General features: G+C 38.9%; 1 protein-coding gene across 3 annotated transcripts in view; it reads right to left on the reverse strand.

Moving 5' to 3' along the window:
* Positions 1-26,819, reverse strand: part of Hmcn1 (hemicentin 1) — a 440,991-nt gene that overhangs the window by 210,823 nt on the left and 203,349 nt on the right. For 2 of the 3 annotated variants that reach the window (XM_076547592.1, XM_076547591.1), the window contains exons 12-15: positions 20,179-20,320; positions 18,701-18,828; positions 16,408-16,521; positions 11,398-11,556 (exon numbers count right to left, since the gene is read on the reverse strand). In XM_076547592.1, coding sequence (XP_076403707.1) covers positions 11,398-11,556; positions 16,408-16,521; positions 18,701-18,828; positions 20,179-20,320 — 543 coding nt within the window. Of the gene's footprint in view, positions 1-11,397; positions 11,557-16,407; positions 16,522-18,700; positions 18,829-20,171; positions 20,321-26,819 lie in introns of all 3 variants that reach the window. The other variant, XM_076547593.1, reaches the window with a different exon arrangement.

Raw genomic sequence — 26,819 nt, forward strand, 5'->3', positions numbered from 1 at the left:
ATGTGAACACATTAAGAGTAAACCTTATTAAATTATCAACATGTTAAATTTGAAATAAGTCATTATTCATAAAATATGGTAAATTTACCCATTAATTATTCCTGTCTAATATACGATAGATGCATTTTTCTTTATGAATGGACATTTAGAATAGACACTCAGCTCTTGCCCTAGAGTTGTAGGTGATACAAAGATCATCTTAAAGAGAATTATTATAGAAATTTGTTTTCAATATGAGTATATGTTATAGTGCTCAAACCTTATACTCTCCTAAGTAAGTTGGCTTTAAAAGGCAATATGATATTTCTGGTGTTTTTCAAGATCTCATTGGCTGGATTTTGTGTGTGTGTGTGTGTATGTGAACAGAACTATTTTGTTTGTTTATTTATTTATCTATTTATTTATTTAAATCCCAACCAAAGTTTCCTTTTCCTCCCCTCTTCCCAGTTGCCCACTCCCACCCCATCCTCTCCTCCACTGTTTCTCTTCGATACAGGTGGAGCCATGGTATTTCAGGTCACAGTGAGACGACACCTCCTCTTCTACTAAGGCTGAATGAGGCAATCCAGTGGGGGGAATGGGTCCCCAAAGCAGGCAACACAGTCAGAGACAGCCCCTGCTCCCACTGCTACGAGTCTCACATGGAAACCAAGTTGCACAACTGCCACATATATGTGGAGGGCCTAGGTCAGTTCCTGGCAGGCTCCCTGGTTGTCAGCTCAGTCTCTGTGAGCCCCTATGAGTACAGGTTAGTTGGTTCTGTGGGTTTTCTTGTGGTGCCCCAGACACCACTGACTCCTACAGTCCTTCCTCCCCCTCTTCCACAGGATTCCCTGAGCTCCACCTCATGTTTGGCTGTGGGTCTCTGCATCTGTTTCCATCAGTTGCTGGGTGAAGCCTCTCTGATGACAATTGGACTAGGCACCTGTCATGTTTATCTTTCTGGGTCTGGGTTACATCACTCAGGGATGATCTTTTCTAGTTTCATCCATTTACCAGAAAATTTCCTGATGTCATTGTTTTTAGCAGCTGAGTAATACTCCATCGTGTAAATGTATCACATTTTCTTTATCCATTCTTCAGTGGAGGGTTATCTAAGTTGCTTCTAGTTTGGGGCTATTATGAATAAAGCTGCTGTGAACATCGCTGAGCAAGTGTCCGTGTGGTATGGTGGAGTGTTCTTTGGGTATATGCCTGGGAGTGGTATGTTTGCTGGATTTTTAAATGAATTTAATTTGTACCAAAGTATTTCTTTACTAATCTCAATCTGACACACCAACAGCATTTATTCCTGAAGTGTAGCAGTGTTTGGTATTGTATCCTTGCTCCTTATATCTCACATTTTTAAGTCAAAGAAATTTAGTTTGAGAATCAATAATGTAAGTTAAAAATAGCAGAAGACATTTATTTGGTAAAGAGAGAATAGTAAGTCCTTGGCATCTTGAGGAGAATTGAGACATATAAAGAAATCTATAGAGTTACATAATTCTGGTAACTAGGGAAACTGAGAGGAAGAGCTGGAAAAACATGAAGGGCACACTTAAGAAAATGCAGAACTGCAATACAGAAAGGATGATGCTACTGGGAACCACTCAGGGATGAGACTCTCAGAAGTTTATGAATATCCACGCTTGAGACATCAGATAAGAATAAATACATGCGATTCTGCTAGAAGCAGTAGGAGAAACCTACTCATGTAAAATTCTAAGAGACAGTATATTGGAAGTCAAGGATGTGTCCAGGTTTGAAATGGCAACAGCTGTCATTTTCAGAGCAAAGTCTTCTGTCAAATAATTTCTTAGAAAAGTTACCTCATACAGAGCCACTGTAATGTCATATGACCAAGGAACAACAGAATGCCAGAATTAGACATATAGACAAATTCTATAAAGATATAAATGTGAACATTGATTATATTATGTCAGAATTTGAATAATAACTGCAGCAGCTTTGGCCTGAGGATTTTTCCTGGGCACTCTGACCACTAAGAGTTAATAATACACTGCTTGGGACATGGCAAAATGCCCAGGGTGGTTGAAGATTTTGTTTTGGTCTAGTGTTCTTGAAGCAACCAAAGCACCCAGCCTGAGAACAGGCTGTCATACACCTCTAGATTCTTAAAAATTGGGTTATGGGGCTAATGATTAAGAATGATAACTCTGTTTATTAATGATGTCAAAACTTGAGGAAAAATGATTGTAAATGATAACTCTGTTCTGTCATAGTTTATTAATAATGACTAAAAGATGAGCAAAAGGAAGTGAAACACGTGTCCAAAAACAAAAATGATATGATCTATTTTTTGGAACATTATGGATGTATCCCTGCTTAGTAAATTCAGTATAAATAAAGAAATACTCTAGCTGCTAGTTATTCAGGCTGCAAGATTCTCTTGACCACCATGGCCTGGCTCATTTCCTTCCCTTGCCAACTCCTTACACCCTCTGTAGGACCCATCCACCACTGGGGATGGCTCTCAGCAGAGTTGGATGAGGAAGATAGGGTTAAAAGCTAGTTTCCATTTCAGGGTCACAATCCTTTGCCATTTTATCGACCTCTCCTTCTCTATGTGTTTTAATAGCTATGCATGGACACACTGGCTAGCAGTCTCATTTGAAAAAGATGATGTGGAAATTGCTTCCTTCCTTCTCATCCCACATCTGCAGGTTGGATGTGCAGCTGTCTCCCACCAGTGTTGGTGTGATTATCTTAGCCTGGGATCGGCCGCCTCTCACTCTGCAGCTTTTTTTCCATTACTTCCTACACTACGCTCTGGAAGTCAGGAATCCTTGCTCTTCTTCAAGTAAGTGCCGACCTTTCTCACTGGAGAACTTGTGTTATTACCTCCCCTTCAAGGGTAATGTCTGATGTTGAAATACTAACAACCCTTTAACTCAGTTTCCAAAAGACACTCCTCTATGGTGTCATCCCTTGTCATCATAAATGGGCATCGTGTCTTCCCTCTTACAGATTTAATACACCCCTCTCTATCAGACCCATGAAATTCCCCAAATACAAACTATTACTTGATTATCTGTTGCTTTGTTTTCCAAACAACCTGTTTACAACAATAGTTTTATCTTTTAACAGCAGCTAATGTATTACATGGTACATTGTGTGTGGCCAATGGACACTAGTGAATGAATTAAGTCAGCGTGAAAAGCTATAGTAATAATTCAGACTTGGGTGTATGTGTACAAATGTTCATATGATGGAATACCTCAACCCAGTACATTTGAACTTGCACTTTTGAAAGAAACCTGTCAATCTCAAAAGCCCTCTTACTTACAAAAAGTAAGATGAAAACCTCAATTGAAAATATGCTCTGAGAAGAGAATGGTTTAGTATCTGTAGATACTTTTTCTTAATTCACATACATAGGAATTCAACTTAAAATGACAACTAAGCATTTTAAACAAAGTTAATAAAGTAACTCATTGCTTACTTATTTCATTTCTAAACTTTGGTTACGTTTTTTCCTAGAGTAAATGTAGTCAATTAATTTTAAACATGAACCTTGCTGGGGCATGGTGATACACTCAAGAGGCAGAGGTAGAGGGATCCCTGTGAATTCAAGGCCAGAATGTTCTAATAGTTTCAGGCCAGCCAGAGCTACATAATGAGAACCTGCCTCAAATTTAATAATGATAATAATAATAATCTAAAATATATTTTCTAGAGAAAAGGAAATTAAGTCTAAAATCTAGACTCAGATTTTGGGAAGATAAATATATCAATGGACAAAAAATAAATTTAAAGACAGTAAAAAATGTGTTGGAATTTTGATGGGGATTGCATTGAATCTGTAGATTGCTTTTGGTAGGATGGCCATTTTTACTATGTCAATCCTACTGATCCATGAGCATGGGAGATCTTTCCATAATCTAATATCTGCTTTAATTTTCTTTTTCAAAAGCTTGGAGCTTTTCTCATATAGGTCATTTACTTGCTTAGTTAGAGTTACCCCAAGATATTTTATATTTGTGGCTATTGTGGAGGGTGTTGTTTCCCTGATTTCTTCCTCAGCCCATTTGTTATTTGTTTTTTTTTTGTTTTTTTTTTTTTTGTTTTGTTTTGTTTGTTTTTTTTTTTTGGTTTTTCGAGACAGGGTTTCTTTGTGTAGCTTTGCGCCTTTCCTGGAACTCACTTGGTAGCCCAGGCTGGCCTCGAACTCACAGAGATCCGCCTGCCTCTGCCTCCCAAGTGCTGGGATTAAAGGCGTGCACCACCACCGCCCGGCTGTTATTTGTTTTTATGAGGGTTACTGATCTTTTTGTGTTAATCTTGTATCCAGCCATTTCACTGAAAGCATTTATCAGCTGTAGGAGTTCCCTGGTAGAATTTTTGGGGTTGCTTATGTATACTATGCTATCATCTGCAAATATCGACACTTTGACATCTTCCTTTCCAATTTATGTCCCCTTGGTTTCCTTTAGTTGTCTTATTTCTCTATCAAGAACTCCAGGTATTATAATGAATGGATATGGAGAAAGTAGACAGCCTATCTTGTTCCTGATTTTAGTGGAATTGTTTTGAGTTTCTCTATTTACAGACCTTGAAAGAATAAGACTGAGCTTCATATAGACAACCAAAAACCCAGGATATCTAAAACAACCCTATACAATAAAAGAACTTCAGGAGGTATCATGATCCCTGATTTCAAGCTCTAGGTAAACATACACATACACACACACACACACACACACACACACACACACACGTGTAAAAACTGTAAAAAGAAGTGTAGTTTTTTTTTTTTTTTAAAAAAGCATGGCATTGGCATAAAAACAGACACGTTGATCAATGGAATTACAATAAACACGTTGATCAGTGGAATTTAATCAAAGACCTAGACATTAATCCACCTACCTATGGACACTTGATGTTTTATAAAGAAGCCAGAAATATACAATGGAAAAAAGAAAGCATCTTCAACAAATGGTGCTGGTCTAAGTGAATATCTGCATGTAGAAGAACGCAAATAGATCCATATCTATCACCCTGCACAAAACTCAAGTCCAAGTGGATCAAAGACCTCAACATAAAACCAGATACACTGAACTTGATAGAAGAGAAAGTAGGGAATAGCCTTGAACACATTGGAACAGGAGACAACAATCTGAACAGAACATCAAGTACAGGCACTAAAATCAACAATTAATAAATGGGACCTCATGAAACTGAAAAACTTTTGTAAGGCTAAGGACACCATCAATAGGACAAAAAAAAGCAGCCCACAGAATGGGAAAAGATTTTCACCAACTCCACATATGACATAGGGCCAATGTCCAAGTATATAAAAAACTCAAGAAACTAGACATCAACAAACAAAATAATCCAATTTTTAAAAAGGGGTACAGTTCTAAACAGAGAATTCTCAATAGAGGCATCTCAAATGATGGAAACACTTAAAGAAATGTTCAACATCCTTAGCCATCAAAAATGCAAATCAAAACAACTCTGAGATTCGAAATCTTACACCTGTCAGAATAGCTAAGATCAAAAACACAAGAGACATCTCATGCTACTGAGGATGTGGAGCAAGGGGAACACTCCTCCATTGCTGGTAGGAATACAAACCAGTACAGTTACTATGGCAGTTTCTCAGAAAATTGGGAATACCTCAAGACCCAGTTCCACTCCCGGGCATATATCCAAAAGATGTTCCATCTTATCACAAGGACACTTGCTCAACTACGTTCATAGTAGCTTTATTCATAATAGACGGAAACTGGAAACAACCTAGATGCCCATCAATTGAAAAAGGGATAAAGAAAATGTGGTACATTTACACAATGTAGTATTATTCAGCTGTTAAAAACAATAACATCATGAAATTTGCAGGCAAATGGATGGAACTTGAAATAAAACATCCTGAGTGAGATAACCCAGACCCAGAAAGACAGACATGGTCTGTACTCACTTATAAATGGATATTAGCTATAAAGTAAAAGATAAGCATGCTACAGTCCACAGACCCAGAGAGGCTAAGCAACAAGGAAGGCTTAAAGAGAAACACAAGGATCTCTTTGGGAAGGGGAAAGAGAATAGATTCACAGGTGGACTGGAAGCAGGTGGGGTTGGGTACAGGAGGAAGCAAGTGGTGGGGGAGGGAGAAAATACTGGGAGAAATGACTGGAATTGGGGGCCATTTCAGCAGTAAGGTGAAAACCTAGTGCAATAGAAATTCCATGGAATTTATGAGACCCGAGCAAAGACTCCTAGAAATGGGGGACATGGATCAGCCATCTTCTGTAACCAGACAAGGCCTCAAGCAGAGGGATTGGGATATCAACCCAGCACAAAACCTCCACCTATAGTTTGTATGTGGAGTGTTCTGGGGCCGAAGCTTAGCAGAATCCTCATCAGAAAGACTAGAGACTTCACCCAGAAACTGATGGGAGCAGATGCAGAGTCCCACAGCCAAACATTAGGCAGAGCTTGAGGAATCCTGAAGATGAGGAGGAGAAAGGGGGAAAGAACAGGAGGAATCAAACGGGTCAGGAAAACCAGGAGAACATGGCCCGCAGAATCAATTGACTCATGGGGACTCACAGAGATCAAGGAGCCTGTAGGGGTCTCACCTAGGTCCCCTGCATATATGTTATGGTGAAGTAGTTCAGTATTCTTGTGGGACTCCTAACAGGGGAACAGGGCCAATTTCTGAGTCTTTTGCCTTCTTATGAGACCCTTTTCCTCCTACTGGGTTACCTTGTCCAGACTTGGTGTGACGGTATGTATCTGGTTTTATTGTAGCATACATATTATGCCATGTTTGGTTGATGTCCCTGGGAAGCCTGCTCTTTTCTGAGGGGAGATGGAGGGGCCATGAATGTGGGGAAGAGGGAAAGTGGGAGGGGAGACTGGAAGGAAGGGAGGGAGGGGAAATTGTGGGAGGCATGGACTGTATGAGAGAAAAATTTTTTAAAAATGTAGAAGACTGAAATCCCCCAAGGAAGATTTCCTTTTATTGAAATGTTAAAATATAATTATCAATGAAAAGTGATACACTGGCATGTTCAGAAGTAATAGAGGGAGGGAATCTGGAGTCAGAACAGAAAAGCAAACTCAAGTTACACCCACAAACCTAATCAAGATGGGAGAAGTCATGCATTGCAAAGCAGATTCTCGAACGGCATCAGGCACATGACATCAGATCAGGGAACGCAAGCGCTGAATCTCAAAACAAGAGGGAAATGAGAAGACCAGGCCTGAGAGAGCAGTCATCACAACATCCACCGCACACAAGCTCCCAAAATGAAGCTAGCTGAGCCAAGAAGATTGAAATACTTCCTCCTCCTGACTGTGGCCAACACAGCCTCCAAGTGAGTTGTGACTAGATTAGCGAAACTAGAGACCGGGAGAGCAGCAGTGACCGGCTGACAGTACACATGGCGCTTTTCTAGAAGAGACAGTGTAACTTCAAAGGCTAAGAAGCCATGGAGTGGTTTCGAAGGGCAGCTCCCCTGTTTTTAGTCTGTGATCTTGGGAACGTCATTTCACCCCTCTCCCTGGTTTTAGTTTCTCAAAGAACATCAAGGAAAAACAGTATTTCATAGTTCTAGTTGTCAAAAGAGATGATCTTGACTAATAATGTAGTATGAAATAACTACCTCAATACTAACTGTGTTAAACATGAAAATTACAGAGTTAACTTATTAGATCTTAGTGCTGGAGTTTGATATTTGCATCTGATTTCACTTTTGGTCCTTCATACAGTCTCTTAGGATAATGTTTGATCCCTGGTGATTCCCTAAGCATCTGTGCAGCTCATTGAGATATGCTTGTGGGGGGGTGTGTGTAACACCACAGTGCAGTTTATTGTCTGTAGAGATAACTCTAGCTGTGCAGACCCATTGTTTTAAAAATAAAGAAGTCATAAACCAATTTGCCATCTTGCTGTAAACACTATTCTGAATTATTTTCCTTAACCCCCAAGACAGTTAAATAGATATTCCCTCTGTGGCAACTCTTGCATTATGTCAGTCAGAGATTTTCTTTCCCCAAATGACTAGACACATTGCTTTGGTTCCACCAAACCACGAGACACAAAACCACAGTCTAAGACTCAAACCCTGTGTGGTGTGGAATGCTGAAAAAAAATTACTGCCAGGCCAACATTTTGTTTGATGTTTCCAACTCCCTCTTCTTCCAAATGACTTCACAAATCACTACCCCCCCCCCTTTTCCAGGGATGAAAAGCATTGGTAACTTTCCCTGTTGACCTGAAATGTCTATAACTTAAAGCCATGATAATGAGAAACAGGAAAAAGGGTGCTCACTACAAGAAGCTCAAACTCAAGAACAGATTAAACAGTCCTTTTGTGATTTTTTGATCTAGTACTGCTGCTGTGAGGTAATGGGTCCACAAAAACAATCTCAAAGCCCAAATAGCTACATGATATGGATGAAAGCAGGGTTTTGTTCTTAAGTCACAAGCAACTCAGAAATATGCCCAATAATTTTGGAACTCGAATGAATAATTTTATGCACTACTAAGCTGAGTATTTGTCTCCTAATTTAACTAAAAAGGAGTCAAATTAAGAAAATGAGTTTCATATTAAAAGCCCAAAGTCTAATCTTGAGGACTGAGTCATTTTATGTAGGCATTCCAATATCATTTTTGAGACTCAAAGAAAGAAAATAATCATGACATACATGAAATTATACACAAGATATATGTTGCATTTAGCAGTCCCATAGGTAATAGTTAATATGCTGAGTGTATATAAGTGATAATATTTCATTTCATCTTTCCAATTCACCTGCAAAGTAATTGCCATTTATATCTATAAAATAAGGAAAGCCAAGGGGACAACCCATTTTCTCTCAAGTGCCTATTTTCTTAACCACTGTATTAATTCTGGAGAAAGTTTCAGTCCATGGTGTGTTTTCATTTAAGACTCATACTGAAAACCACACTCATTTCTACAACCATGGTTTGTAGCATATACAACAGTACATCAGCTCCCATATGTAACCATGGTCTCCCATGAGCAGATCAGTCTACTCACACCTTATGAGCTGCTCTAAGAAGGATATAATGAAGAATCTGAATATTATGGTATCATAATATCAGAATCACAATGATGCCAATATCAATATTATATGCCAGCTGTTAGCAATGGTCAATATCACAACAAACAGATGACTCGTTTCTGTTGATGGTTCATTCAGAGTGATCACTGGGATCAAAACTGAGAAGCTCGTTGCTTTAAAGGAGCCATGAATGGTGAGGATCTTGAATATAATGAAGCCAAATCAAAGTTGAGCTACATGTAAAGAGTGATGTATCAAAATAGGATACTTGTGGGGAAGTTTCTGGTTTTGGTTGATCTTCCCTGTCAACATAACTGGATTTTCAAGCACTTGGGTATGCCTGAGGATGTTTCCAGAGGGGTATACCCGAGGAGGTTAGACCCATTCTGAAGGTGCATGGCACTGTCCTGTGGACTTGGGTCTCAGACTGAACAGAAAGGGACAAAGCAAGCTCAGTGCCAGGACTCGCCTGTCACTACTTCCTGACCACAGACACTCTGAGATCAGCCACCTCTGTACTCCTTCTGCTGTGTCTCTTCTGCTGTAATAGACTGTGGATGCTCAAACTGGAGGAAATGAACCCATTCCACCTCCAGATATTTTTTCAAGTATTTTGTCATAGTAACGATAAAAGTCACTAATGTATCACCACAAGACACCAAGAACAGATATCACTAGCCTTTATATATGGTGCATTGCTGGACAGTAGAGAGGATCTAGAAAAATGTAGAAGCACAAAATGATTAAGAAGGAAACAGTCGGTAAGCAAGGAGTATGTATGTGATCCTCAGACTTTCTCAACCATTGGTAATGTTTCTAAGGGATCACTATTTTATTACTAGGACAAGTTACTGAGGCCATTTCTCTGCCCCTACAGAGCTAGAAAGTGTAAAATAATGCTGTGTGAATATAAAACATCTCCATGGGAAGTAGGGAGAGACAGAACAGGAAGGTGCCAAGAACTGGAACTTTACCCTTACTGTGTTTCTTAAAAACAAGAATTATGTATCTAATGGCCTCCCTTACTTGAGTCTTATATTTCCAAAATCATTAGTACAGTTGAAAATCTTCCAGGAGAATCAGAGACCCCCTCCACCCAACAGTTCCAACCTTATTTCCAAGGTATTTATCTTAATAATAACACAGTTCAGTTATTGTTAAAACACCATCCTGGACATCTTGCACCACCCTGGACCATTTACAGTATTCTATATTAAAATTTCAGGGCATATTCAGCAAGAACAAATAGTGTTCAACAGAGAGCTAAGGGCAAGGAACCAGGATCACAACAGGTCTCAGGAGGGAAGAAAATTAGTTTCCATGAAACAAAATATCAAGCACATAGGGCCATAATTTTCACCTAAAGGCTTAAGATAATGGAACTAAAATGGTTTGTAAAAGATTCATTTTTCTTCACTTGTGTTTAAAAAAGCAGTTTGAGCATGACAAAAAAGTTCTTGTACATAATATACAGAAAAGAAAATATAATTTAATGACATTCTATACTTGTAAGTTTGAAGAGATGTAAATATTTAATTATCTGTGAAAATTAAGCTGCCACATCCTTTTTCATGAAAAACAAGTTCTGTTTTATTTCTAGTTTCACCTCACTGTGGAGAGAATGTTTTTCGTTTTGCGTTATTTTTCTAAAGAGACGTGAAATAGATGATGAAGTGAGAACCAAACTTCCTGAGAACACAAATACAGTTGTCATGCACACACTGCATCTTCCATGGTGATTGACATTCATTTGTAGTTAGTACTTTCTTTCAGACACTGGGGAGTAACTCCTAGTGGATTTTTGAAACTAAAACAAAAGAATAATCTGTTACCTTTGCTGTCATCAACATCTCTAGATTATGGTCTAGGGCCAAACTCTACTTTCTGGCCTCCAGATGTTAATAATTGGGAATCTGATGGCAGAATGGATGACTACTGACAGAAAAATGGCAATAGATGACACATATGGGTGAAGCCTACAGTCTCTGAGGTCAGACAACGTGCAGTCAATGCCCAGGCTCTGCCCCTCCCTAGCTTTGCGGCCCTGGTCAAGTGGCTCAGCTTATAGAAGCTCAGTGTTCTTATAGTTGTATAAGACATAACCGTAGCATCTCCTCTTAGTGGGGTTGTGAAAGTTTAATGGGATATCCCATAAAACATTCTTGGCACAATGAATGGCACATTGGAAGCTCCTAGGAACTGCTAGCCACTGTTATGATGTTAGTCATCTGAAATGCACATGCTGGATTTGCCATTCTGACAAACATTTAGACCAAATAGTTTCACAGTTGATCAACATGGAAAATCACAACTCGGTGTCAGAAAAAAAAAATGCAACCAATGGACATGAAAGCTTACAGCCTACATCCAGAGTTAGTCTGCCTGTTGCTCTTCCAGCATCATTGGTGGCTGCACAGGTATAATCACCAGCATCCAGATCTTGTGTTTCTTGAATCTTTAAAAGTCCCATGAGAGGGTCAATACTGAGGAATGCTGAGGGCCTCAATTCAAGATCTCCTAAATGAAAACAATGGGAAGAACATTAAACACAGAAATTTTTACATGGTTTACACTGCCGCTGATATGATTTTGAAATTTCTGAATAAGGATGATTGCAATGTTTCAAATTCCAGTTGCACAACAGAGATGTTTTACTTTCTGTGGTCCAGAACCTGGACCTGTAATGAACTGTATACAGCTGCTTCCTCCATCATTGACATCCAAATAAGATTGAGCTCTTGGGAGCTACATGGAAAGCTGGGGCAGGCTTAAAACCTGAACAGTGGCTTTGATCTGTAAAAGTAGAGGTAGGAAGGTGAGGGTTGAGAGGCTTCTATTATCATTGTGGCATGAGGCATTTCAGTGATTTTGGAAGTGCTTGAGGTATCAACGGTTGATACTTTATTTAGCTTGATTCTTTATTGAATGGCATCAGTTATAGTTTGTCTTGTGATAAGTCTAAACTGGCTGAGAAATTCATATGAATGGCCAAGGAAGAGGGCTGGTTGGAAAAAGTAAGTGAAAGTTTACTGAGAAAATAGAAAGAATAGTTAGTTTATATTAGTCACTTGGGTTACCTCAGCTAAAATCTCATTCATTAAAAATTTAAATTTGAAGTAATAGTGTGTTTGGAGAAAGCAGATAGGGATTGCAGTGCAAGGACAGGATGAACTAAGAAAGACTAGTTAGATCTGGATTGCCTCTATATGTGGTATGTCCCAACAGAGCCTCTGATCCTCCAATAAAGATCCTTCTTTATTATAGAAGTTGGTAACACCTCCAAGAGTCATAAGGAAGTTTATGCATGCATTCTGTGCTTTCCATCTCCCAAATGGTCTCACAGCCAAAGAATGAAAATAACTACAATGACCAGTAGATTTAAAAAGCACATAGCATTGGATATATAATGCCACTTAGTGCATTTTTTGTTTCATTTGTTGTGTTAAGGATAATACAAAGTACGTGAGGATCTTAAAATCCCTCAGGAGGTTTGGTGGCCCATGATCTTAGGGTTTAATGACATTCTCCAAATCTGAAAGTTGCTTTCTAAAATGTCACACATCAGTCATGTACCCTGGAACTGAAGATCACATACAAAACACCTTGCTTTAAATAGGCAAAGAGCCCAAGAGCAAGTAGCTCTCTAAAAGGATGCTACAAACAGTACCAACCAATGAGATGTAGCAACATGTAGACAATTCTCTTTTGTTTATATTATTTTCTGAAGAGAAGATGTCAAAGAACTTCTGAACTTGAAAACAACAAAATTCCAATAAGTAAGCAACTGTCAGTGCTTCAAACAAAGAATTTTCCAGAATTCCAATATTTCAACCCCCTAGGCAGGCTTACACTTGCTACTACATACTCTACTCGCAAATGAGAAAGGCAGCAAAAATTTTGTCTAAGTGCCTCTGGGAGATTTTAATAAACAAAAGCAGATGATGTTGACATAACTATCCTCCTACCAGAGGAGGATGCAGTGTGACCTCGATGTTCTTCAAGCGTTAGACTGTTTGGACTAAGATGCATTTAGAATTTTGTAATTTACTTCTTGCTTTTAGCTTATTCCTGTATGTCAAAAGACACCATCTGTGTCAGAAGATGAAATAAAGACCTTGTACTGGGAGCTTTTGTTCCAAGTAAAAAGGTTGAAGGAATGATAGTCACAAAAAAAAGAAAAGAAGAAAGAAAGAAAGAGGAGGGGAGGAAGGAAGGAAGGAAGGAAGGAAGGAAGGAAGGAAGGAAGGAAGGAAGGAAGGAAGGAAGGAAGGAAGGAAGGAAGGAAGGAAGGAAGGAGAGAAAGAGAGAAAGAAAGAAAGAAAGAAAGAAAGAAAGAAAGAAAGAAAGAAAGAAAGAAAGAAAGAAAGAAAGAAAGGGAAGAAATTGGAAAGCACAAGCCCAATCAAGATTATAATTTGATCACATTTTGATAGTCTTCTTTTTCTTGATTTCTACTGAAATTTATTCACCAAATTATTGAGAAGCCAGAGAAGTACAGTCTGAGTTCTTCTCAAATGGAGTTGTGATGGGGATTATTTAGTTTTAATATTAAATACAATTAGAAGAACATCGTACTTGGTAAGATAATGAACTTTCAATGATCTGTTTTAGGATTTTACAATCATCATTACTGAGGAAGATACTCCTGTTGCTATCATCTCAACTCAATTCTGGACCCTGTGGATGTAAAGTTTAACACTAGAACTTTGCAAATAGTTGATGGTAGTTAACTTGCGGCTAGAAATGTTTGTCTCAAGGACCCTCATGTGTCCTCTTAAAAATGACTGAGGAACCCAGAGAATTTTTATTTATATGAATTATATTTATTTGTATTTAATATTTCAGAAATCAAATTGGGAAGTTTAAAAACATGCACATAACTTATTTTATTTAAAACTCATGATATATTCTTGCAAAGTAAATATATTTTATAAAAATAATATTTTCCCAAACCAGAAAAAATTAGTAAGAAAAGTGGCATTGTTTTACATTTTTGTGAATTTCCACAGTGTCTAATGTCCAGCTTAATAGAAGACAGCTGAGTGTTCATACTTGCTTCTGCCTTCTCTTTATTGAATACCATACATCATGTAGCCTCCAGAAACTCCACTACTCACTCGGAAGACAATGAAAGTAAAAAGCCAAATAACATTTCAGTGTTATTATGAAAATAATTTGGAGCATGTGGATCCCTTCAAAGAATAGTAAGGAACCCCCAGAGATTTCAAACTACATTTGAGAACCATCAATCTCAATAAATAAATCCAATTTTATATTTTACCACAAATATCCTTTTCATAAGATTTTAATGGTGTCCCTGATTTTCCCTTAAAACCACCTCATACTGTTCATTTCTAGCAACAAAAGGCCTAAAGTCTTGGAGGGCACTTTGCCTCATGGGATTTCTTTTCTCCAATGGTCTTAATGAAATTTAAAAAAAAAAAAAAAAAAAAAACTACTTTATTCAAGCAGAATTGCCTAAGAAATGCGTTTAAGGAAAAGTGATTCTGAGGGTAAGGCAGGAACTCTTCTGCTCCTATGGTTCCTATGAGGTCAGATTTCCTGACCTCTCTGTCACCTTGTCCCTAGGACACAAGAGCCCACTTGCCTCCGACTCTTCATGTTGGAGCCAGTCTGCATAAGGAAAGCTTTGGCTTCAGGTTTTCTCCTGGTGATGCTGACCTCTTATGCAATAAACTGCCTACCTGTGGCTGGGAGGGTGAGCTGGCCTGATATGGAGTTCAGGGAAGTGTATTGTTAATAAGCATCAGACTGTGTCCACCATCTTGTGGTATGATGTATCAGTATCTCATGCCCATGTGGACTGGAATCCACTGGGATGGATGAGCTGGCCTGATACGGGGTTGAGGGATGTGTGCTGTTAATAAGCTTTTGATTGTGTCTGGCAGTACGATGTATCAGTATCCCACGCCCACATGGGTTAGAATCCATTGTGATGTTATTAATTGAACCCACTGATTTGCAATATCTATGGCGGAAAGAGGAAACAAGTGAATCCCAGAGTGTTCCATGTGGTGGCTTCAAGGTTCCCTAGCTCCTCCTTTTTTTTTGTGGGACAGAGATTGGCATGAAGAATAAGCTTTTCAGATAAGTATGCCTAGTTTGTGAACAAGACTTTCCATGTGATTTGACACGAGGAGCCACCCATAGCTTTGGGAAGTTTTACTGTCTTCATCGACTGCCGAGTCACACAAAAACTGACTGTCTGTGTCTGTCTCACCACAATCTGAGTTTGAAGTTGTATATTTATCTAACTGGGAATTCACAGATTTAAGCATTTCTAATAAGTAAAATTAGTTTGTAGTCAGTGAAATAAGGAACTCATTAAGGAACCTCAACAAGGAACAAAAACCAGAAATCTTTTTTAACCAAGGAAAACATACGAACTGAAAACCTTTGAGCCTAGGAAAGTAAAGAAATGGCATTATTTCCTTACTTTTGATTTATATTATTTTTAAAAAAATTTACATAAAGCCTTTTTCTTTTCACCTCCTGTTCCCTAAGTTTGAACCCGAGGTGAATTCATAATTTTGTGATTATGACATCAACCTGTTGCTATGGGAACATCTATGATTTAACAAACAGAATCATAACAACAGCGCTTTGTGCTATTTAGCATTTTTCATCTGAAGATTAAAAAGTATTTTGCAAACAGCATCTCAATAATCCTAGCAACCTCTCTTTCAGAATGTCTAAAACATTTTCTTTATTTTGATCATGTAGGGCTGAGAGGGCAGTAGAAGCAGAGGGTTTTACATAGATGCAGATATCATCTGTGCATAGACCGAGCTTCACTAAGACCCGGTAGAGCATTACGGTGCTCTCATTATAGAATCAGGGCTCTATCTACACATCAAAATGTAGATATCAGTTCTGCAACTGACGGGCATATCTTGACCAGGACATACGCTTGTCTGTCAATTTCCTGTGAGCCCCCTTGTGTATCTGCAGTTGAGCAGGTTAAGGCATCCTTGAGGATTTGCATTTTAAAAGTGTGAGCGCTCATCTCCAAGAAAAGTGAACTAAAACCAGGGAAGCTATTTTAAACGTCAACTGAATATTCTTGGACAGTTTTCTACAGGAAACAGTCCTAAACTAACAAAGAGAATGTTCAGCTGGGTTAGCAAGGCAGACTTCTCCTGCTTTGATTTCACGGGCCTGTAATCCATACCAGATGTCAAATCCTGAAATTCAGAGTTCAGAATTTTGAACTATTGTCTCCAGTGAGATCATAAACACATTTTATAGGCCTGCTAAGTCACACACCAAAACAAATTCTTAACAAATCATTTTTTTTTTAAAGAAAAAACAAAGGAAGTGAGGCAAACATGAACGTAAGAAATATACCTTTGAACCACTTTACTTGAGGTGGAGGAACCCCAGAGGTTTTACATTCCATAACGGTAGTATCCCCAAGGGCCACCAAGAGCTCACTCTGAACTACCACCAACTTAGGGGCTTCTGAAAAACACAAAGATACAAAACAGTCAACGTCTAGAAAATGCCAGGTGGACTTTAAGTCTGCTGAATGAATCAACAGACCTCACACCAGCATTATATCCCCACTTACATTTGTGTATAAGCAGAAAGACACCCTCATGCTGTGCATGTGTATACATGTATAGGATGGAAACATGAATGCTGAAGCCCAAACAAGGATATTAGACAAAAACAATGACAAAAGCTTGGAAGGTGACTGGAAAACAAAGGCATAAAATGTAGGAAAGTAATTAAGGGCTTTTGCTGAAAAAGCGACCTATAAGGAGACTGGGCTCAGACAAACGGATGCACCCTGCACCCACAACACTAAAAGAAGGGAAGAGAAGAGTGATCCAAATCAAAATGGAGTTGAAAGAGGCATAGGGTTAATATGCTCAGCTAAATTAAGACGTGAAGCTAATACAATTACAGATGAACTAAAATCATATTTCCTATGTGATTTTTGAGGGTGTTTATGTTGTAATCTTATTAATTGTCTTTCATTTTTTTCTGTTCCCCGCCCCCCCGCCTCCGCCATGTTGACGGTGCCCATTCCTGTGATACGTTTATTTCTTTATGTTTATGGTTCATGGTGTTTTCCTTAGTGTTTCTTGCTTTATTCGTTGGCACTAGCTCACTGACTCACTTTCTCTTACCTAAATGGTTCGAGACCTTCCTAACTTCAACTGACGTTGCTTTAAACAAAAAGAAGAGTTTTCTTCCTAAAGATCACGTCATTCCCCTGCTAAATCCCTCCAACAAGCCATGCTGCTTTCGAGCAGTTTGGCTTTCAAAGCCCATAAACTGCTTCCTTTTCAGCTTCACCTGCAGTTGACATGCTGGCTTATCACTGGGTACAGAGCTCTACTTGGGAGCCCCAGAGACAAAGCTCTCTGCTCTTCCATTCCTTCCCCGCCTTTTCCTTCCTCCCTCTTCCCCAAACCCTCCCTTGCCACAGTGGCTCTTCAAATTCCACTCATTCTTTCAGATTTAACTCAAATCCGATCTCCTTTGGAAACTCTTGGACATTCCCCAGTCAGAATTCATCTTACCTCTGCCGGCATCTGGCCCTGGCCCCACATCCCCTCGGTAATTGTCTGTGCTTTGTTTTTATAGTTTTATGTCTCAACTCCTGTTCCTGGAGCCTTTAAAGAGTCGAGGCTACTACTATGGCATGGATTTTGGTTGGTTGTTTGTGTTTTAGCATTTGGTCTCCAGCAGAGATTTTTGGCATGTCCTGGGTATTATACAGCAAAGAAATTTGAATATTTGGCTTCTCTGTGAAAAACACAAAATTCACTTTTGCTGTGCAGAATTCTGTGTTCATCACTGAGTACACATGCTCATCCTCAGCTACCACTTTGCCTGTTTTCTGTGAACATTTTTAATCCAGTTACTTCTGAATCTGAATCCACCTTCCCTTAAATAATTACTCTACATGTGATACTCACTTCCTCGAGGCCCCTGTGACATGACGTTTACATCCTCCATCATGCCAACTCATCCTTGCATGCCAACTCATTCTCTATTTTTATTGTGGCTTCCCTACACTTCTCTCCTCAACACTGACAGTTTTAATGTCTTACCATGTTTGGAGTCAAGGTAAAGTGAGTGAAAAGGCAGACTATTCATTTATCCAAATAAAATATTCACAATCTGTAGCCTGACACTGAACATATCATGATATTTTCAACCAATATTAGGAAGTTCAAATTAAACACAGATATGCTCTAAAGTTATATCATTATATATACCTTAATAAATGCCTTAAGTTTGGAAGGAAAAATGGTAGATGAAATATGAAAATAATATGATACCATGAGTTTTGATTATAAGTAGATAAATACAAAATGCAGGGTGAGATGAGAAAAGACATAGACATTTTTATTTTGAAAATGAAGTATTACCAAAAGTAAATCATGGTAGGGTATAATTCTGTGGACAGTCTAGAAGTCTTTCACAACCTGGACACTTCTTTGATTTCTGTTGACAGATTTCCTCACTTATGTACCATATTTGCTTTAATCAATATGTGACATGAGTGATAAATTACAGTATTGGATACAATTGATCTGTAGCATTAGTTCTCGGGAAGGATCTTTCCGTCACTTGTGAGGCTATTCACCCTGTTTCCATTGCCTTTTAAACTGACTATACTTGCCGATGTATCTGAGAGTAGAAGTCTGCTTATCAGTTCCAGCTGCATTGCTTGCCAGGCAACCGTAGGTCCCTGCATCTTTGGGAACTGCATTCTTGATGAATAAAGTGCCTTCTGGGGTCATCCTGTACCTTTGGATTGAAAAAATTAAATTAAATTAAAAATACTACAATAGCATTGTATTATAGCATGAGAACACTATAATACCCTCTTCAAATATTTCAGAGTTATAATTTCATTCACTTCAGACATCACCAAGAGCATCATATTACAAAGAAAGATGTAATAACAATAATAATGGATAATGTCCTATTTTTGAGCCTAGTTTCTCTGATAAAATATGCTGACAAAAAGCAGCATGGGGAGAAGAGACTTATTTGGCTTACAATTCCAGGTTATGCTCCATCATTACGGGGAAGCCAAGGTAGGAACTTGAAGTAACTTTTCCCATCCCATTCATAGTCAAGAGCAGAGAGAGAATGAATGCATGCATGCCTCTTGCTTAGCTTATCTCTTCCCTCTTGAAGAGTTCAGGACCCAGCCCATGAAATGTGCCGCCTACATTCAGAGTGGGTCTTCCCACTTCGATTAAGCCAGTTATGAAAAACCCCTCAGAGGCGTACGCATAGCCCGACCTGATCTCGACAATCCCTCACTGATTTTACAGATATGGGAGGAGGTTGCACACCTTACTCAAAATCAGAGTTATTCAACGAAAGTACTAGAATTTGCACACAGGTAGTCTTAGCTCCTGTGGTGAACTGCCCAGCAAAGGGTCCTTCAACATGAAAACCTGAGAGAGGCAATACCCATATATTGCCCACGGAATCTGTGATGGTTCTGGGAATAGAATCTGGCTCAGTTTGTTGGAGCAAATCTAAGCCTCCCTCTCATGCCAAACCAGGAGTAATGGAAGCCTGATGGCCAGAAGTCCTTATGTTTCTGACCCACATAACTACTGCTTTCCGAGCCGAGAGGACTCTTTAGGAAGCATACAGTAGCATAAAAGTGTCCTTAGCATACCATAGCAATGGTGGCAGCAGATCTCAGGAACATCTGCAGCCTGCAATGGAACTCCTTTTGTGTCCTCCAGTCCTTCCCGCTTCCTCTTTCCCTCTAAACTCATGGCAATGCCTTACATAGGTTGATGATAACTATATCATTTTTCCCAAGATAAAGTGTATTATCCGGTTTCAGCTCAAGCTCGAACATAACAAATCATGGTGTCATGTGTACAACTCAAAAGACTGGAGAACACTTGATCTTACCTACTGAAATTAAGGATTAATAACTTCCAACTTTTTAAGGTCACGATTTGCATTATTTTTTTTGACATTTCCTAGCCTGTTTAGAAAGTATAAAGCCATAGATTTTCATCAAGTTTTAATACTAGGGATGATCAGGTCTGATTCACTTAGTCTCAAATTTTCATCAGCTTTTCTCATTCAATAAAAACAAAGAAGATGATACAAACCCAGTACCTGTGTGAACCCATGATAAACATCTCATTAACGGTCCAGACAATCTTTGGTTTGGGATAGCCTGTTGCAGAACACATGATGGAGACTTCAGACCCTCCGGTGAAAGACTGGTTCTTGGGCATCACAGTGACTTTGGGTTTTTCTGTAAATGAAATGGAATTTTGATAGTGAAATGCCCAGTTATATTGACATGAGATGTGTGGGCTTTATCAGGAGTTGCTTAAGCTTCCACCATCTACACTTTATTATTTGGAGGAGAGAACCCAATCACGGGTCTGGAGTCTTAGCAAAAGAATGAGACTAAAGGAAATGAAGACCAGAGAATCAAACTTCCCTTGGAAAAAATGAACTTGATCCCAAAGGCATGTTTCTGTCTCCACTGGTTACCATGAGCCACCTCTAGGCTCTAGGTTTTGTTTGCTGTTCTGAAACTTCCCATTAAACATTTTTTTTTTTCCTGGCAAAGTCCTCCAGTGAAGGCTCAAGCTCTTTTTAAACAGAGAAGGTAGATTTGGAGACTCAAAATCCTGTGTTTGAATCAATCTTTTTCTTTTGATAGAAAGTCTGAGACCATGTCCTTCATACTATACGTCCCCCATCATTTTCCATTTAACATCTTAGAATCTGCAGTGGGTTGGATTGAAATGATACTTTACACAGTTGATGGACGAACAGCCATTCTTCAATCATAATAACTGCCAGCCCCTCTTAAGACCTGGCTGTAATGGTCACGTGACTCGTGCATGCACATCCTCAGGACCCCAATATAACAAGAAATGGTAATGACTCAAATTATCTAATGTTTTCCACTTGTATGGACAGAAAAAAAACACTTTTGAAAATTAAATTTGAAGCCTGCAATTTACTGTCGACATATAACTGGGATGTTGTTATATATATATATATATATATATATATATATATATATCACAGCTCCTTTGCTCTCCCCTGCTTTCTGTGATCGTATGTTAGGCTGCAAGCATTCCTCTCCAAAGACAGGGCTATCAAAGAAATCGTCAACAATTCTCTTAGGAAAACCCTCCAGCTGATTGAGTAGAAGGAAACGAGCTCCCTTTCACGGTGTTTGAAGAGCCCATCAGTTCTGAGAGAAGCAAGCTAGCTCAGCTGGGGCTTGCTTCTGCGTTGCTCACGTTCCTGTACACAAACCAGGAACTGTGCTGACTCGGATACATGTGGCTTTCTATCTCCGCACTCTGTTTCGTTGAGCTTTTATTCTAGATGACACTGAGAAATTCAATTAACAACAGAGACCCGGATATGCTTATGATGGATCACTCTACAGCAGGCTAGTGTGCAAATTGCGGCTTACTTTCACTAGGAGAAATCAGTCTCCAGAAGCCCTCTTCACTCGAGGGAGGTAGCCGTGAAGCTGTTGCACAAATGAAGAACTAATTAGTGCTTAATTGCTAGCAGCTTAAAAATCACCCTTCTCCTTTTTTTTTCCTGTTTACATTGAAGCTCTCAAATTATGATCTAGTCTTTGAAGTCAATGTTTAAGAGCTTTTTCCGGCCTGTGGACCGGGTTGATAGCCTCACTATTCCACAGATTCTTCTCAGCGAACACAGCGCCAAAGAAATGCATGGGGTCAAGGGCAGACTGGCCACAGCCAGTCAGTGCACACTGTGATTCCATCTGGACTCCATCAGCTCTGAAAGGCTGAGGGACTGCACATGGAACAGGGGTATCCTCGACAGTCTTCAGGAGATGAAGAGAAAGAGGAGCGATTCTTTTCCTTTTCCCAATTCATTGGAACTCCCAAATTTATTTGGTCCCACCTTTCTAAAGTAACATGTTTCTCGTGGCTAACTCCGGTTAACAGGGGACTGCTGCATCAGGCGGCTCTCAAGATTTTTGTCTAAACTTGGTGCCTGGCAATGAAGTCTGCCAGAACTGGCCTGGCATGCATCCCAGCAAGAATCCCACTGGTAGGCTCTGTGGTTCAGATATCAAAGTAAAAATAAATGTCAGTTACTCAAACCAGGATGCAGGGAGCGAAGAGGTTATTGAGCAAATAAAGCCTGGATGTAGGGTGCTGCCTGGGGTCATGAAATAAATCTTTGTGGAACATACAGATGGGATGACCTCATCCCGCCAGAGGTGAGAAATTTACCATTGCCCCGTGAAGACTATTCCTGCTGGTGATAAGAAAATCAGAAAGGGCATGAGCAAACACAGGGAGGCAAACCTGGCTGCCCACCAAGAGAGATGGTGAAAATGAGTCAGCCCTTAATTAGGTTAATAAGGACATAATACCTCTCGCTATAATGGCTTTAATTGTTAATTTTTTAACCTATAGGGAAATAATTCCCGTTTTTAGTAAAGTAGCGGAAATAGGACAAGAGTATGACATAGAGGAACCATAATTTAATGGTTCCTTTGGTGCAATGACCTCTTTAACCCACAATCAAATCCACACCCCCTTATTTATAAAGCTGGCCCCATTTTAATGGGGAAAACATATTAAGTTGGATTCAGAAGCTAAAGTCCAGTCTTAGGCCCTGGGGGTAAGCAGTTGGTTTTTGTTTTCAGTTTTCATTCTCATTTCACAACTTTCTCACCACCACGTCACCCATCAGTACCACCATCTTCCATAGCAGCACGCTGATGTTTTATTTCTAAGTTAAAACAAAATATATATCTTCAAAGTAATTTCTCATCAATGATTCAATATATATATATATATATATATATATATTCAATGTATATATACATACATACACACATTTGATACATACAAATAGTTTAAAGTCTTGAGTGTCTTTATGAACTATTGGAATGAATTATAAATGGCCATGAAAATAAGCAGCATTCCACCTACTAGGATGAGCAAACCAAAACCAATTTTTATCACCTCTTGGAAACTGCCAGAGTCATCCGTGCAGTAGGAGGTGTGTATTCTAACTGCAGCAAATGGTTTGTTGTTCTTGAGCCAGTGACTGGGAAAATTTCAGAGACCACATCTAAGGAGATTTATCTTCAAGGAGATTTAATCATGAATGACAAATTAATCAGCTAACGTTAGTGCTTTAACCTAAGCAACTATTCTCAATATTTAACCACCATAGGCATATTTAGAGCATTTCGGCAAATTTCTGTACGTTTTTATTAATTTTTCACTCAACATTCATTTATTGAGAACCTACTATGTTCTAAACGCTTTATACTCTCAAATAGTTCACACACAGAAATGCATTGTTTTGTAAAATTAAAGGCTGCATTTCTTTTTACTGTCCATTTACAACTTGCTGTCAACTGAGTCCATTTACTGAAGTAGAAACGTAGGCTTAGTTTTGTGTGCATTATTTGCACAATACTGAATGCTAGACTCACTTTACAGATGAAAAGTTAAAGCTCAGAAGAGTTTAAGTTTCCCAAAGGTAGAGCTAGGAATAAACTCTGGTCTTGCTGATGCCATGTTGTCTATACTTTACTAGAAATAATATTACGGGGGCTGGAGAGATGGCTTAGTGGTTAAGAGCACCGACTGCTCTTCCAGAGGTCCTGAGTTCAATTCCCAGCAACCACATGGTGGCTCACAACCATCTGTAATGAGATCTGGTGCCCTCTTCTGACCCAGAACACTGTATACATAATAAATAAATAAATCTTTAAAAAAAAAAAAAAGAAATAATATTACCTACCGCAGAGGGTTATGCTGGGTCAGCTAGGCTTGTAAACATAAAACAGCAATTCCTGGCACCTAGATGCCAGATTACTGCCGATTTAATTGTTAATCTTCCATTATTTGTCAAAACATGACAAAATAAGTAATATGGAATTTTAAATACCCCTGTGCATGTATACTATGAAATAATAACCACTATCCTCAAATTCTATTTACCTCATCCAACTATTCGTAAGTAATGCTTATTCTTATGAAACTTAGGACTGTCTCTTAATACTTAAAATTTATTCTAGGTTTAAGTAAAAATTTAAAATCGTTTCTCTACTTTACAGATAGGGAAAAAGAATGCTAATACCTATGTAAGCAAGCACGTGTTAAGTAATGATGATTCAGTGAACATATGTTTATGTTCATGCCAATTTCATACTCAGTGAAGTAATTCTGGTCATCAGAGATTTACTTCATCAATCATCTTGGAAGATATTTTCCTTTTTATTGTACTATTGTCTCTGGTAATTATTCTCATTATTAGTCTCTGGACTAATTACTGATAGATATCCACCCTCTCATAACATTATAGAAAACATACTAATCCACCTAATGGTCCAATAGAAATAGCATGGAGGAGAGCTGATGGCTGTTTGACCCTCTGCTTTCCACATGGCAGTATGTGGCCCTGCAGCTGTAGCTACCCACTGAATCTGTGTAAGGAGGGCAGGCCTCCTGTGTTGTTCTCCAGCAGGAAGCATCCTCCTTATGGGGAGGGGGGCAGCAAAGAGACTCCCAAAGCGGGAGACTGTTTCAAACAATACTATAAAATTAACATCATACATAGACATACATCTCATCACTTTTCTAACTTATAAACCGGACCAGCAGCACAAGCACTTGTAAGTTTAGCAGCTACTGAATCATATTAAAAGTTTTTTAGAAATCACTTTAGCCTGTTGTAAAACTTACGAAACTTGCATGCCATATTTCCTGAGTTGGGGTGAACTAATTAAAACAATATTTAAGAATAACAGCTTCGTCATTGTTTTCGTGAAATAATTACCAGATTATATTATAAGTTTGGGTTGAAAATGTAAGCAGTAATATGCTGGCCTGTGCTACAACTGGAAAAGAAAACACTTACATAATGAAATCTAAAACTGGGGATGTGACTCAAAGAAACCACTGGAAGCTAAGGAAACATGAAAGGTCAGGTGAGGGACCCAAGACAACACCGTGAAGACCTACATTCAACCAAACCATCCACCTGATTTGTAGTTTTGAAATTAATAGCTGATTTATTCTGTTCCTAAATTTACTTTTCATTGTGGATAATACATGTTGTGAGCATGTTAAATGATCTATGAGATTCTCATGAACAGCACTACAGGAAAAACTGGAAAATAATTTGCACTGAATTTCTGAAACAGATTTCTACTGTATTGTACAACTGTAAAATGAATTCTACAGAGTCTGATCTTTTTTCTAAACAACTGTGCTTGTCATAGAGAAAACAAATTAAAAAAAAATCACATAATGACGACTACTGATTGAGTTTTCTGAAAACTGTAATTCGTGACTGTAGCCCATCCAAGTAAACATTTATCAACCTGCTGATTTGGGTCAGTTTCTTCAAAACAAGTTGACATTGTTCTCAAAGGAATGACTTCCATTTCTGACTGGGGGAGTAACCCCCACTGACGCTGGCGCTGCCTTGAATGCATGAAGCTTGCAGAAGGAAAGCGACATCATCTCACTACGCGTGGTCTCTAAGAGACAAGTGCTTACCCCCTGCACTTACCCTTACTTTGCAACTAGGAGAAATGGCAGTGGAATAGATTTTAATATTTGAATGCTTTCCATTGCCTACTAGAGAGTCCCAGGAGTGGCCAGGGAGCCCTTCCAAAGAACCAGGGATGACAACCAAAACCAATCCGTCAACCAACCCAACAAGCAATGAGAACAAAAACAGAAATCAGTTGCCTAGAGAAAGAAGCCTGTCTCCCGAAACCCCAAAGCTAGGGGGTCAAATTAAGCATTCCTTGCCTTGCACAACAGCACACATCTGTAGTCCTAGTACCAGGAGGCAGAAGCAGGAGAATTACAGTCTTGAGGCCAGTTTGGGTTATGTAGCAAGACTCTGTCTCAAAAACAAAATAATCAAAAATTGTCTCATCCAGCATTCAGTACTTTGCACACAGGACACGCAAAACCAAGCCTACCTTTCTACTTCAATTAATTGACTAGAAAGAAATGCAGCCCTTAATTTTACAAAAAAGTAAACTTTCCAAATGGTACCTCACCAATGGAAATACGAAGATGAGGTTAAAATGTCTTGCAAACGGAACTCATTTCCTAAATGACGATAATCCAAGTGAATTTGAGTCATGGTTTCTTCTTAATCTGACAGCTGAGGTAAGTTCCCTGAAACTTCTCTGCTGCATCTGCCTTTCTCCTCTCCACAAACAGCAGCTTCCCCGCGGTTCAATATGGTAGCCACGAATCCCCACCCCCACCCAACACCCTCTCAAACTCATGACCTCCTTCTTTAATTATTATCATTACAGATCCATACATATAAATGTATAAATACAACTTACTGAGCCCATTGGTTGTTGCTTGGATGTACATGTTTTTAGGGCTGACCACTTGGTATTTGATAATCAACTAGAGGGTTCGTCTTGGGAAAGACAAATTTTCTCAGCTACAGGCTACAGAGGAAGTATTAATCTCAGAGGGAAGCCGGCCAATCCATTGATTTACCAGTAGGTGGCGCACTGGCAACAACCACACAAGCAAGAAGCTAAACAAAAAATCAAAATCCATCTTGACAGACACATGCTGAATTTGCCAAAAGGTAAAAATAAAAAATAAAAATAAAAATCCACACCCAATGCCAATGTTACTATAAAATTCAGCTATTAAGAGAATGGTGATAGTTTCAGACACATTAAGACTGGATTCCACATTAATCATAGGATCTTATTGTTTAAAAAAATCTAT

The sequence above is a fragment of the Peromyscus maniculatus genome, chromosome 11, assembly GCF_049852395.1.
Source record: "Peromyscus maniculatus bairdii isolate BWxNUB_F1_BW_parent chromosome 11, HU_Pman_BW_mat_3.1, whole genome shotgun sequence".
Lineage (NCBI taxonomy): Eukaryota > Metazoa > Chordata > Mammalia > Rodentia > Cricetidae > Peromyscus > Peromyscus maniculatus.